General features: G+C 37.7%; 1 protein-coding gene across 3 annotated transcripts in view; it reads left to right on the forward strand.

Moving 5' to 3' along the window:
* Window positions 1-13667, forward strand: part of LOC132154670 (single-stranded DNA-binding protein 3-like) — a 71162-nt gene that overhangs the window by 14377 nt on the left and 43118 nt on the right. For all 3 annotated transcript variants that reach the window (XM_059563317.1, XM_059563315.1, XM_059563314.1), the window contains exons 2-4: window positions 194-266; window positions 2286-2347; window positions 5786-5870. In XM_059563317.1, the coding sequence (XP_059419300.1) occupies window positions 194-266; window positions 2286-2347; window positions 5786-5870 (220 nt within the window). The remainder of the gene's footprint in view (window positions 1-193; window positions 267-2285; window positions 2348-5785; window positions 5871-13667) is intronic.

A 13667-nucleotide genomic window follows, 5' to 3' on the forward strand; every position in this document is an offset into this window, starting at 1 on the left:
GTCATAAAGTCTGATGTCAGTGTGTTACAAAGATAATCATGCAAAATTCAGAATCAGATACACTTAAAACTACTTGGCACACACACTGCTTTTTTTATTGAATGAAGTATATGAAAGTTTATTGTTTATATAAAAAATGTTCTTATCATCATGCCCTGAATAAAACTTCTGTTTCTCTCTTGTTCTCTTATAGGTTAGCTTTATACGTGTACGAGTACTTATTGCATGTTGGGGCCCAGAAATCAGCACAGACCTTCCTTTCCGAGGTAAGACTTTGGTTTTACACACACACACACACACACACACACACACACACACACACACACACACACACACACACACACACACACACACACACACACACACACACACACACACACACACACACACACACACTTTAGATTCTTTGACTAGATTCTATGACTTTAGTACAGATTTTAGTTAGAAAACACTTGTAAATTATCATCCATCAAGCTGCCTTTTTTATAAACAATTAATATAAATATAAATTTCTAGTTATAAAAATACATAATTGTGGTGATATGGTATCACTTACAAAAGCATGTTTTCTATCAAGCTTGTTCTTTTCTGCAATGCTATAAAATCCTAATTGAATCCACTTGTTCCATTTGAATGGGGCGGGATGTTGTGCGGCTGCGCTGTACTGCCACAGTAACATTTTCTAAACTTTTTTTGCTCCACATTTAAATGAGAACATTAGAATCCTAATTTTGTTGTTTGTGTCAGGAAATATCGTACTTTAATGTATTCACTTTAATGAGAACATTGACACTCTGCATCAATGTATAGTTGATCTTAACTATGCTGAACCGTTTGCTTTTCTCAATATTTTTACTGTCTCAGAATCTGTGCACCAGTATTTGTGCACCAACCATGTGCAAAATTATTAATTACCCATCATATATTTTTAGGTAATAGCTGTTTATGATACGCCTTTTAACAGCAGGAATTTTTAGTTGCTGTTTGTTTGTGAGCAGTCATTTCCGTCCATTGCTATGTAGCCCCAGGGTGTTTTTCCTCCCTGTTGGCTTGGCGGCATCTCTGCTGCGTGGCGGCATTGTTTTCCTGACTTTCTGCAGCACTTCTCAAAAGCACCACAAGTTGGTCAGATGTTTATCTTGCCGTTTGGCAGGCCGACGAGGTGAAATTGACTGATAATGTGTTCATAACCTTCAGACCTGCTTCGGTAATCCACTTTCAGCTGCAGTGAACAAATCATCCTCTCTATCCTCTTGGATTTTCTTTTTTTCTCACTACATTTTCCTGTGTAATCATCCACATATAATTGTTATAATAGGCTAATTCTGTCCTCACACTTTCCACGGTCAGTTCAGGTCCCTCTACTCACCAATTACAAAGGAGAATGTTTCTTAAATACACTGAGATTATGGCTTTAATGAGAGTCGCCCTGGTCATTTCCACACGAGCAGAAAGGATGGGGAGTGAAAGTGAGCCCCAAAGCCTGAATGATGTGTTGGAAAAACAGAAGCCATGATTAATTTTGAGGGTCATGAGCTGTAGGTCTCCACATTAGTAGATTGACCAGGGTGGGGCTGAGCAAGAATATGCGATACCTTTAAATCATTTTGCAGTAGTAAATGAGGGCATGTGAAAGGCACCAACATTGTAACTACCAGATGGAAATCTCTGGATTTTCTGGAGCCCTGGCTTTCCAAATCAGGTGTGTCTTACTTAGTCAATCATGGCGGAACCATTGCACTATGAACTGTTTGTATTGTGGACGCTGACTTCTGCGAAACAGATATATTTTGAAGAATGTTTCAACTGGTTTTGTCCATATAATGTAAGTCAGATGGGCCCAAAACAACATTGGACCCCATTAACTTTCACTACTTTTTCTCAAAATATCTTCTTTTGTTTTCTACAGAAGATAGAACATTTTGAAATGGTTGGAAATGACTTAAGGGTTATAACACGTGCATGGCAAATAAATTTATCATTATTCTGTTAATATTCAGATCAAAATTACTTCAATGCATTTCACATTGAAATTATAACTTGTACATAAGAGCTTCCCAGAAGGACTTTCTCCTCTCTGTATTTAACATTTTAAGCTCTAGTGTCGTAGAAGGATGTGAGGAAAACAAGTCTGTTGTTTAGTGGAGAAAACAGGATGATATATGGGCTCTGGATTGGGTCAGAGAGCAGACTGTGCAACGTCTGACAGGAAAATGTTACATTATCTACAGTCTCAAAACCCCTCTTTCTCTTTCTCATTTCTTCCCTCTCACTGCTTGTTGTAGATCCGATGGGAGAAGAACATTACGCTAGGGGAGCCTCCTGGATTCCTCCATTCATGGTGGTGGTAAGTGTTATGTGTTTTATTTATATTTTAAACATACTGTCTTACTGTCTGTGTGCAAGCTAAAGTAGTACTAATAAGTGTGTATTTAAAAATGGACAACATTTCTCTGACATCTTGTCTGATCTAGGCACAGTGCAAGTTATTTTTCAGTCCTTGCTGAAAGCTCAAATGTTGCATGAAGTTACAGAATTTACAGCTCATCTGCACATTTTTAGCAGTGCTTACTAAGGCAAGCATCACTCCTACTGTTATCCAGACCTCAAATATCTTGTCATTAGCCGCTCGTTATGGCTTGTTTAAGCAAAAACTTAGGATAAGATTTATTGCTTGTCACTTTATCGCATTGCACCTGCAGGACTCAACAAAAAGGATTCTGCTTGTCAACTTTGTAAACTTGTCAGCTAGGTACAGTACATCTAGCTTGTTGACTTATGAGATTTTGTGTTGCAAAGAGTGTGTTGCAAATAACAAATCAGATAGTAATGTTTTTCAATATACGTTAATGTCCAGACAATAAATGCTTTTATGTGCCTTTAAATAATAATAGTAATAATAGTAATAATAATAATAAATATACTTTTTTTAACAATTTTATAAATATAAAAAATGTCAATTTAAAAATGTTTAAATGTTTTTTTAAATGCATTTTTTTTGTGTTGGACAAGGCAAGTTAAAATATGAATGATACACTTAACCTGAAAATATCCTCACTGTTAATACAAAAGCGACTCCACCGTGAAAGAGAGTATATCTGTTACAGACCATCTACAAGATTGTTTGTATTCTCTTTCACTGTATTGATTTATACTAATCCAGACTTACGTTTGGCTGTGAAACAGCCGTCAAACAGTATGTTAAACCTGCTGTGGATTGACCTGTGCCAGGGGTGTATTATTGGGTCAGACACGTCTGCCAGGGCCTGGCTCTCCCACCCCACTCCTTCAGACAAAAGCCCAGATGGTGTGGCAAAGACATGCCCATCCCTCCTCTAAACCCCTTTCACCAACCTTTGTCTCTGCTGCTGTCCTTTGTTCCTGTTAAAGATCCCAAACACAGATTAACTCTTTGCATACTGTTCCCCTTTGTGGCAAGTGTCCGAATCCCCTGCTGGCCCAATTTGGTTATATTCTTCTCCATTGATCGGGGACCAATGACAAACTGAGGGCCAGCGGGAGGCCAGTGGGTCAAGACAACTCACCATTCGGCAGTCGTCGTATAGGATAAAGGGGAATGAGTGCAGATTCGAGGAAAGAACTTGAGTCGTTAAACCTCTCCTTCTGTTTGTTAGTGCCTTGTAACTCTTTGTGCTGGCACGAAACTTCACGAATGTGCCAAGCTCACGACTCCCCTGTAATTGCTTCTCTAAGATTGCTCAGGTTCATTTGGAGAGGATTTCCTATTTGTCATGATTTCGTTATTTGCCATAAGCCATGCAGATGTTCAAGTACCTGAGGTCAGTGGCTGCCCGAGGGTCAGGATTATCTTGTTTCTCAAATGCAAATAACATACTACTGTACTCCTAATAATGCACATGCGAAAGCGCTGTAAGGTCCATATACGTATGGATGTGGCCGTATTACCCCTGCTTGTGTCTCGTATTGTCTTCACCATTAGGACTGGCTTAATTGCCCCCAGAGAAGAGCTTAGTGTTTAAGAGAATCTATTAACATGAGAATGTAGTTCCCTCTAATTAGCATCAGAGGCACGCGTAAAGCCCGACTCATTGTCATTACGTTGTATGACTCACAAGGAAGCGCCTTGGCATAATTCGGGCAAACCTGCAGGTGGTGTGTTGAGGTTAGACCATGTGTACGAGTCAACCGTAAATCATTGCTACACAGTTTATTTGGTTTTAGAGGGACCCTTTTCCCTATATCAAATTACAGTACCATTCAAAAAAATTGGGTTTAGTGAATCTTTTTTTTTTTTTAAGAAATTATTACTTTTATTCAGCAAGGATGCATTAAATTGGTGTAAAGTGACAGTAAAAACATTTATAAAGGTAGAAAATATTATTTTCTATTCATTAAAGAATTCTGAACAAATGTGTAATGGTTTTCGCTAAAATATTTGGCAGTACAACCGTTTCAAACACTGATAATAATAAGAAATGTTTCTTGAGCACCAAATCAGCATATTAGAATAATTTGTGACACTGAAAACTGAAGGAATGGCTGCTGAAAATTCAGCTTGGTTATTAAGAGGAATAGATCATTTTTTTTAAATATAGAAAAAAAGAGCTCCAACCAAGTTGTCCAAAGTATGGGCAAACTTTATATGAAATACTTCAATGTTAGAAATTCAAAGTCAAATAAACATTTACATCTTGCAGAATGTCTATATATAAACAGTGGCTAAACCATTGTAATTTGCAATTATCCTGTACAATAGAAACAATATGGTATTTTGGTATTTCTAAGGGTTATTTAGTTTTTATAGTTTAACATTTAAGTGTCCGTGCATTTAGAAGTTTGCCATTTTGCCATTTTATAAATGTAAAATCACCTTAAATTGTGTAAGTCTGTGGTTACATTTTGTTATCTAGCCATTTATCTGGAGTTTTAGATGTTTCTCTCTCACTTCCTATCCCCCTCTTTCTCTCCCTCCATTTTCTCTGTCTTTCCATGTCTGTTTCTAGTTTCCTCTTCCCATTAATGTTCCCTTCTCCCACATACAAAGGGTACCTCATTTTTATCCTCTCTTTCTCTCCTTTTCCTGTGTAACACTTTCACTTGCTGTACAAGTGCTCAGGAATGTTCTTTATCCTGGTAAATGTTTGCAAGAAAAAAACACAAATAATTTCCTGCACTGGCACGAAAGCAGTCATATCAACATGTTACCCAATTCAGGTCTTTAATATCACAGAATAGTTTTGTCTGATATAAATATATCGTTTCTTGGTGAGAGCAACAGCATGTGCGTGATGGGTGGTGGTGGTTAGTCTTTAGCCTTCCCACCACCGGGTTTTTTTTATTCCAGGAGATTTTATAGTTTATCCATTAAATCGATATCGGAAGACCTGGAGCGATCTAATTTGGGCCAGTTAAACAGGTGCTTAGCTTCAGTGATTCAGTAATTAAAATACCATTTGGACACAAACCTTGTTCCCCTTCCAAACAGCCCCGCAGGACCCAAAGAATCTTAATTGAGGAAATCCCTGGCTTAATTGATCTGTAACCTGCTGTTTGTGCCAAGCGGGTGCGAGTGAAAAAGTTTACGAGTCTCAAGTTTGACTGGACTTCATTTTTACCATGCTGGCTTTGCTGTGATGTAACTTTCATAACGAATAATCACACTCAGATGAAGTCAAAGCAATTTATTGACTGCTTGTAAATGTTTTTTTGTGCGGTAGGATGCTTGTAGTGTGTGTTTTCCAAAAGGTTTGACTTCATAAATGTTGTATTTAATGCTCACATTCTCTCCTGTTTCCTGTTGCAGTGTATTCTGGGATTTGTACTGTGCCGCTCCAGACCGGCGTGAGACCTGCGAGCACTCCAGCGAGGCCAAGGCCTTCCATGACTATGTGAGTGACATCCAGACATGTCTTTTGGCTGAGCCTCAACTTCTCCTCCAATGGAGCTGTGTTGGGGGCGAGGCTTACCTTCAATCTGTTCTCCAAGTTTATTGATGTGATGGTGTTTAGTGAAAGACACTATATAGATTTGCTTACCAAAGTGTCACAGGATACAAGCGCTCCATAAGGTTAAGTGAGCTGAATAGAGGGTTTTCTCGTGAATTAGTGTGTGTTAGATGCTTTATGTGTGTATATGAGTGTTTTGTTCCAGATAATGTTTCTTCCTGGTTGTCCTTTTGAAAAATGCTCAAATGCTATGTAATTGTGTGCATTAGAAAGACAAGTATGGGATGTTTATTTCCGTTTATTTTTCGAGGCAGTGGCTTTCATAAAAAGCCACTGCCACGAACACAGATTTGCGGGGCTTTTTTAATTTGTACAGACAGACATGTAATGCTGTGCATTCACAGATGTAATATTTCAGTAATGGTGAAAGGCATAATGAAATGTCAGTTGTTGTTGCCGGGATGCCCGCGGGAAGGATCGACGGATGGCTCAGAACAGGTTGACTGTAAATGTCTGCTTACGCATACTTTGTTAAAATGAAGGTCATGTAAGAGTTGTTGACTCGGTGTTGCAATGCAATTTTTAATGCAAGTTATGATTGTCTTAGTCTAAATACAAATAAATAGAGACAATAATACTTGTCTTACAATATATGAATACTTATTTTACTTACAAAAAGGAACAGTTCAACAAAAAATTACAGTTTACTCACCTCAACCCATCCAAGATGTGGATGAGTTTTTCTTCATCGGAACAGATTTGGAGAAATTTAGCATTCCATGACTTGCTCACCAATGGATCCTCTGCAAGTAATGCACATGATTCCAGTCCATCAGTTAACCTCTTTTGAAGCAAACAGCTAAACAAATTCATCATGAATACATTTTTAACTTCAAACCATTTTTCCCGGTTTATTGGTTTCATTGGCTAAAGCTATTTAATTATTAATCAGCCAATATTTGTCCATTTTCAGACTATCAGTAAAATGAAAAAAAGACCAGTGATAGTTCTTTAACTTGTTGTGTGTTAGTTTTGTGTGTGCGTATAGAAGTCAGTTCTACAAAACTATGTTCAAACATCTGATGAAGAAGCTTTAGAAATCTCATGTGCACAAGCTAAGACAGAATGAGAGCGATAAAAAGAAAATGTGAATTAGTGGATAATGGGATCAGAGTTCGTTCAGAGGGCCTGACCTCTAGTCTATCTACTGAACTTTTACTGAAGCCTTTTATGGAGACAACAGCCCAGAATGGGCCCGCTTAGATTCAGGAGTTATGTCAACATTTGTAAGGAAATAGAACCAATTTCATTCCAGCGACCAACATTGCGCTGACTTGTATAAAACTAAACCCAAATATTTGACTAAAATATTTCCAGAGGAAGATGTGATTTGCAGTATTCTACTAATAGCTAATCGCAAATGCTTCATGCATATCATCGCTCATTTATCTTATATGTAATACTTGTTTAAATGACTTGGTTAAACATGATTAAATATGCACAGCCTTTCCATTAGAAATGCAAATATTCCATTTTCCCAAACAACCAGAAAATGTTCTGTTCATGTTCTGATTTTTTTTTTTTCATTTTGTATTTCCGAACATTATGTTAATATGCTTAAAGGAATAGTATATTTCAATCCTCATGTCATTCCAACCCTAGTATTATTTATTTGTATACTTTTTATTTATTTATTAATATTTTTAATTGGCTTTTATAGTCATTTTGTTATCTGCTCATTTAGGGATGTAAAAATTGTAATAACACAATTAATTGATTTTACTCTTGTCATTTTTTTTTTTTTTGATTTCTATTTAGCATCAGTTTATTTTTCAGTGTAATTTTAGTGCTTAAGATTATTTTGTTTCAGTTAGTTGCCAAGGCAACAGTTAACAAAATATTTCATGTCTTTTTTTCTTTTTAAACAACAGTTCGTAAGTAATAAGGGGGTTTAAAAATAGCGACAACAACAAAAAAACACCATGATGGTTATCTGTACACATGCATAATATTCCATGTCTTCTAAAGTGAAGGAAAAGTTTATGATCAACAGACCCAAATTTGTCACATTTATTCAGATAGGTAAATTTAAGACATCAAACCTGTGCCATAGGCTTCATATTTATTTTGTATGTCTGTAGAATATAGAGTACGAGTCAGTGACTATTTTTGGAGGTCTATGTTACTATAAACTGGAGGTTTTCAAGTATTCCACTGAAAAAAGTATTTTGTCAGAATGCGTGTGTGTGTGTGTAAATGCACTCATGTGTGTTGTAGAGCTGCACTATCATGTGTGCCAGTCTTGACAAGGTCTTTGCGGCTACTAGAGTGTCCTTGAGTTTAGTGATTTATTATGTTCTTATTCTGATCCCTTTGCTTCCTTGTTGGGTCACAGCTCTGTAGAGGCCTGTGCTCTGTGTTTTTTGTATGCGTGTTTGTCTTCAGGCTTGCATTGCCCACACCTTTTTGGTTGCTTTTGCGCTGAAATCAAGAGAGTCAGGAATCCTCTCGGTGTAAGATAATGGAATATAACGGTCTAATCCTCTAATCCCAGGAATGGTTTGGGGCTAATCCAAGGATTTTGTGGGATTGGTATCTTGGCAGTTGGGATGGAATTTTGGGACGCAACACCTCTAGATGCCAGAGTCATCTGTGTACTCTTCACTGAAGTCATAAAGCTTCGTAATGAGCATTGATTAAAAAACGGTAAACACTACAGATCTGGTTGACGATCCAAGTACACTGCATAATTTTTAAATAACATTTATTATGTAGTATTGTTATTAAATATTTATTGAATATAAAAAGGTAAAAAATCTTCACAATTTAAAAAAAATAGTGGATTGCGATTTCACTTTTTTAATGTAAGATAGTTTGTAATGTTGCAGTTTGAGCATAAACAATATATGCAGTGTTGCAGCTCTGAAAGTTCTATGCAAACGGAGATATCATCTTTTAAAATTCTGGCAGGTTTAATGCCTGCAAAAATGGCTGGTAAGGGACTACAACAAGCTTCTTCCCAGGTCCGTCATATCACAAACCTAGATAAACCCCAACCCCTGGAACATGCAACAAATGGGGCGAAGGCCATGTTGTGCTGCTTTAGAGAGGAAGAGAAAAGTAGGGGTGCATGTAAAAATCTGTTCATATATGAATCGCGATTCTGTCTTCTAATGGATTCTGTCTTCTAAAGTTTCAAAACCAATGTTCTAAAGCAGCGGTTCTCAATTCTGCTCTGCATCTCTCTCTCTCTCTCTCTCTCTCTCTCTCATTCAGATTGTCAGATCAGCTCAAAAACTGTTACATTTATACACTAATTTTCACAAAGTAATGAGAATCATTATACATGGACGCATGTACGGTTGCTGTGCTGTATTCAAGCTTTATTCAGAATAAAACAGTATATTAAAAGCTAACAGAAGCAGTAGCATTTACAAACAACAGCGTATTTAAAAGTATGAGACAACAAAAAACAAACATGTGCTTGCACATGTTCTGTGCGATCCTCTTCATTAATATCCTCTGGGTTTCAATCGGACTCAAATTGATAAGCAAAATAGAGGACGTCATTGTTTACAATACAACCGGAGCACATTCTGAGCTTGAGAGGGGCGGGATGTTCTGACGCGCTCTAGAGGCGGTTTAGCCAATCACAACACACTGAGCCAGCTGACCAATCTCAGCCCATCATGTATTTCTGAGGGAGGGGCTTCATAATAACAGAAAATAAATTGAGGCGTTTGTCAGAGAAAGGACAGATCGGTGTGGAATAATGCTAAATTATGTGAAAAATAATGCGTTTTTTAAAAAACGAAGCATGAACACAATAGACTGCACCCCATAAACACAATCAAGCCTAGAAAAAGCCCATTAAACCACCCCTTTAAAGGGACTAGAAAAAAATGGCAAAAATAATAAAAATATGTAGATCTTTTTTTATTAACTTGATTTAAAAAGTAGGGGAAACTAAAACTAATTTAAAACAAATTGACCTCAAAAGTGTTTTTCACAGTATGTCAGCCTGTTATGTTGTACATTTTTGAACCTGGGGTAACACTTGGTGAAACAGGTTTTTAGTGTGCGTGTGTGTGTTTTCATTTGTGTTGCTGAAATGTTCTGTTTCTGCTTCACCTGCACAGTTTCTCCCTTTCTTTTTCCATTTTATAATACATGGTAGTGTTGTCATGGTACCAAAATTTCAGTATTCGGTACCGATACCAGTGAAAATCCACGGTTCTCGGTACCAATTTCGGTACCAAAGCAAAACACAAAAATATGCTAATTTAAAAAAAAAACTACTTTTTAGCACTAAAAATAAAACCAATGCCATTCTTTATACTTATTTACAATTGTGTTTAAAGTTTTTCTACAAGTTGTATAATTATGAAAAACAGTAAACAAGTTTCACCAAAATTTAATTTGTCTTTTGATTTATGAAATTTAAACACATTTTATTTTTGGTAAATAAAGAGGATTTGCTATTAAAATTAAAACATGGAAGAAATATTGTGATTTATTTCTTTAAAAAATAAAGTTTTATACATAGAGAGAGAGAGAGCGTGAGAGAAAGACCGGGCTAGAGAGAGAGAGAGAGCGTGAGAGAAAGACCGAGAGAGAGAGAGAGAGAGAGAGAGCGCGAGAGAGAGAGAGAGCGCGAGAGAGAGAGCGAGAGCGAGCGCGTGCGCGAGAGCGAGCGCGTGCGCGAGAGAGAAAGAGCGCGCGCGAGAGAGAGAGAGCGAGCCCCGGCCGCACACTCAAAGTCATCAAACAACACGAGCGCTGTCTTGCTCTTTCTCCATCGCGCATATTAATCAATTGACACGATGGTACCGTCACATTTAAATTTTTTTAGTACCGACTTGGTACCGAAGTACCGGGTCTTTTGACAACACTAATACATGGTTTACGACCTGTTGCCTAGTCCTTTTCATGTAACATTTTTTTTATTTTCTCTTTAATATTTGCAAGCAATATTTATTCTTCAGATTAACGGTTTGTTTACATTTAAACAGACGTTGCTTCATACGCATTGAGGTCCGAGCCCTGCTTGCAGCATATCTCGATCACAATCACACTCTTTGTCCCCAGTGTAGATATTTCTGTAAGTGTCATTGTGGTAGTCTAGAATATTAGGATTCCAATTAATCATTCTGATGGTTGGCGGCTGGTATGATTTCATCAGGAAGATTACTGTAGTAAAATATGGAAATTGTATACTTTATATAGATATTGTTTATGCGTGTCTGCCTTTCTTCTGAAATTTAAACACATTTTATTTTTGGTAAATAAAGAGGATTTGCTATTAAAATTAAAACATGGAAGAAATATTGTGATTTATTTCTTTAAAAAATAAAGTTTTATACATTTTTTCAACAGTAGTAGCAGTATCACATACATTTTACTAAATAATAGTAATATTTCTAGCACAATGCCTTTATGTAAAAATTAACTTTTAGGCCTAATGAATGCATATTTGTCATTTTAACAATAAGAGAGCGTGAGAGAAAGACCGCGCGCGCGCGCGCAAGAGAGAGAGAGAGAGAGAGAGAGAGAGAGAGAGCGAGCGAGCGAGCGCGTGAGCGTGAGAGAAAGACCGCGAGAGAGAGAGAGAGAGAGAGAGAGAGAGAGAGAGAGAGAGCGTGAGAGAAAGACCCCGCGAGAGAGAGAGAGAGAGAGAGAGAGAGAGCGTGAGAGAAAGACCCCGCTAGAGAGAGAGAGAGAGCGTGAGAGAAAGACCGCGCTAGAGAGAGAGAGAGAGCGTGAGAGAAAGACCGAGAGAGAGAGAGAGAGAGCGCGAGAGCGAGAGCGAGCGCGTGCGCGAGAGAGAGCGTGAGAGAAAGAGCGCGTGAGAGAAAGAGCGCGCGCGAGAGAGAGAGAGCGAGCCCCGGCCGCACACTCAAAGTCATCAAACAACACGAGCGCTGTCTTGCTCTTTCTCCATCGCGCATATTAATCAATTGACACGATGGTGTCGATGTTTAAATCATTTAAAATGAGAATGTAAGTGTGCTCACCCCATTTTTGTTTGTAAGAAAAAATTAGATTAGATTTCATATCGCAATATATATCGCAGAAAAATAAAATATCGCAATGTAATTTTTTCCCAATATCGTGCAGCCCTAATATTAATTATTATTAAAAGATAATACTACTACTAAATCTACTATCATACTAATGTATATACAATGCACTTTGAATTGATGAGCTGCTGGGTTCATGAATATTAATCACGTTGTCTGCGTTCGGTTAAACTGATTTGCTGAAATCAAAACAGGGAAGGTACTAGATCAGCGCCAGCTAATGAAATTGCCATTTGCGCATTAGCTCCGCCCACTACCGGAGAAACCGGTATGTCTTCTGCTTGTTCGAAAATTAATATGAATAATTCTAAATGAACTCCATTATTTTGACAGGAGAAGACAACAAAGAATAGTTTACATATAGCGTGTCGATTCAGCGTGGTAAGACTCTCGCTCTCTCTCTCTTTGCATGTGTGAGAAACAGCGCTATCAGTAAAGCGACGGTGAGTCGTGCTCCTTCACAAAGATGCTGAAATTAATGCAAGCGTCATGCGCTTCAGTCTATGTAGTAAACAAACCCGCACGTCTCTGCCATTCATTAATTCACACAGAGACGTGCAGAACACGGATTCATATTTCAAACAACTTTTGCGGCTTAACATTTACAGATACTGGTCCATATGGAGATTTGATTTGATTAATTTATGCTAACTTTGACAAATTCCATGACTGTCCATATTAAAATGTAAGTTTCATTTTTATGACTGGATTTTGAGATTCCGTCCTCGTTTTCTGCTTTGCGGAAATCATAGCGCTGAACCAGGTTTGAACGGGACCTCGGTACTACCGGTACTTAAAGAAACCTGGTACCGTCACATTTAAATTTTTTTAGTACCGACTTGGTACCGAAGTACCGGGTCTTTTGACAACACTAATACATGGTTTACGACCTGTTGCCTAGTCCTTTTCATGTAACATTTTTTTTATTTTCTCTTTAATATTTGCAAGCAATATTTATTCTTCAGATTAACGGTTTGTTTACATTTAAACAGACGTTGCTTCATACGCATTGAGGTCCGAGCCCTGCTTGCAGCATATCTCGATCACAATCACACTCTTTGTCCCCAGTGTAGATATTTCTGTAAGTGTCATTGTGGTAGTCTAGAATATTAGGATTCCAATTAATCATTCTGATGGTTGGCGGCTGGTATGATTTCATCAGGAAGATTACTGTAGTAAAATATGGAAATTGCATACTTTATATAGATATTGTGTATGCGTGTCTGCCTTTCTTCTTCCCCTCCCCCTCATTCCCTCTTGTTCTCTCTGGGGAAGATTGATTGGGTATTCTTGCTGTTTCCCCCATGATGCCGTTCGCTTGCTAGCTTGGGGGAAGGAGAGGCAGTGCAGGCAGTATGACGACACACAGGAATAATGATAATGAAGGAACGCGCACTCACATGCACGTTTGCAACGGAGGAGAATTAAGGCTATTTGTTAAGAGAATCCCTAGTTAAAGAATCTATATTGAGAAGAACACACATGTCCTAAATTATTTTCTCTCACATACTCTCACCTGTCTTTTATTATCCTATGGAAATTGCAGGCCGAACAGAAGAGAGCTTTTTTCATTATTTTGTCAGCAAATATGAAACATAAACACATAGGTTTAAAAAAAAAGTATTGTTTGCTTGTGCATGTTGGCGCACTGCCGTGAGTT

The sequence above is a fragment of the Carassius carassius genome, chromosome 12 (assembly GCF_963082965.1).
Source record: "Carassius carassius chromosome 12, fCarCar2.1, whole genome shotgun sequence".
NCBI lineage: Eukaryota > Metazoa > Chordata > Actinopteri > Cypriniformes > Cyprinidae > Carassius > Carassius carassius.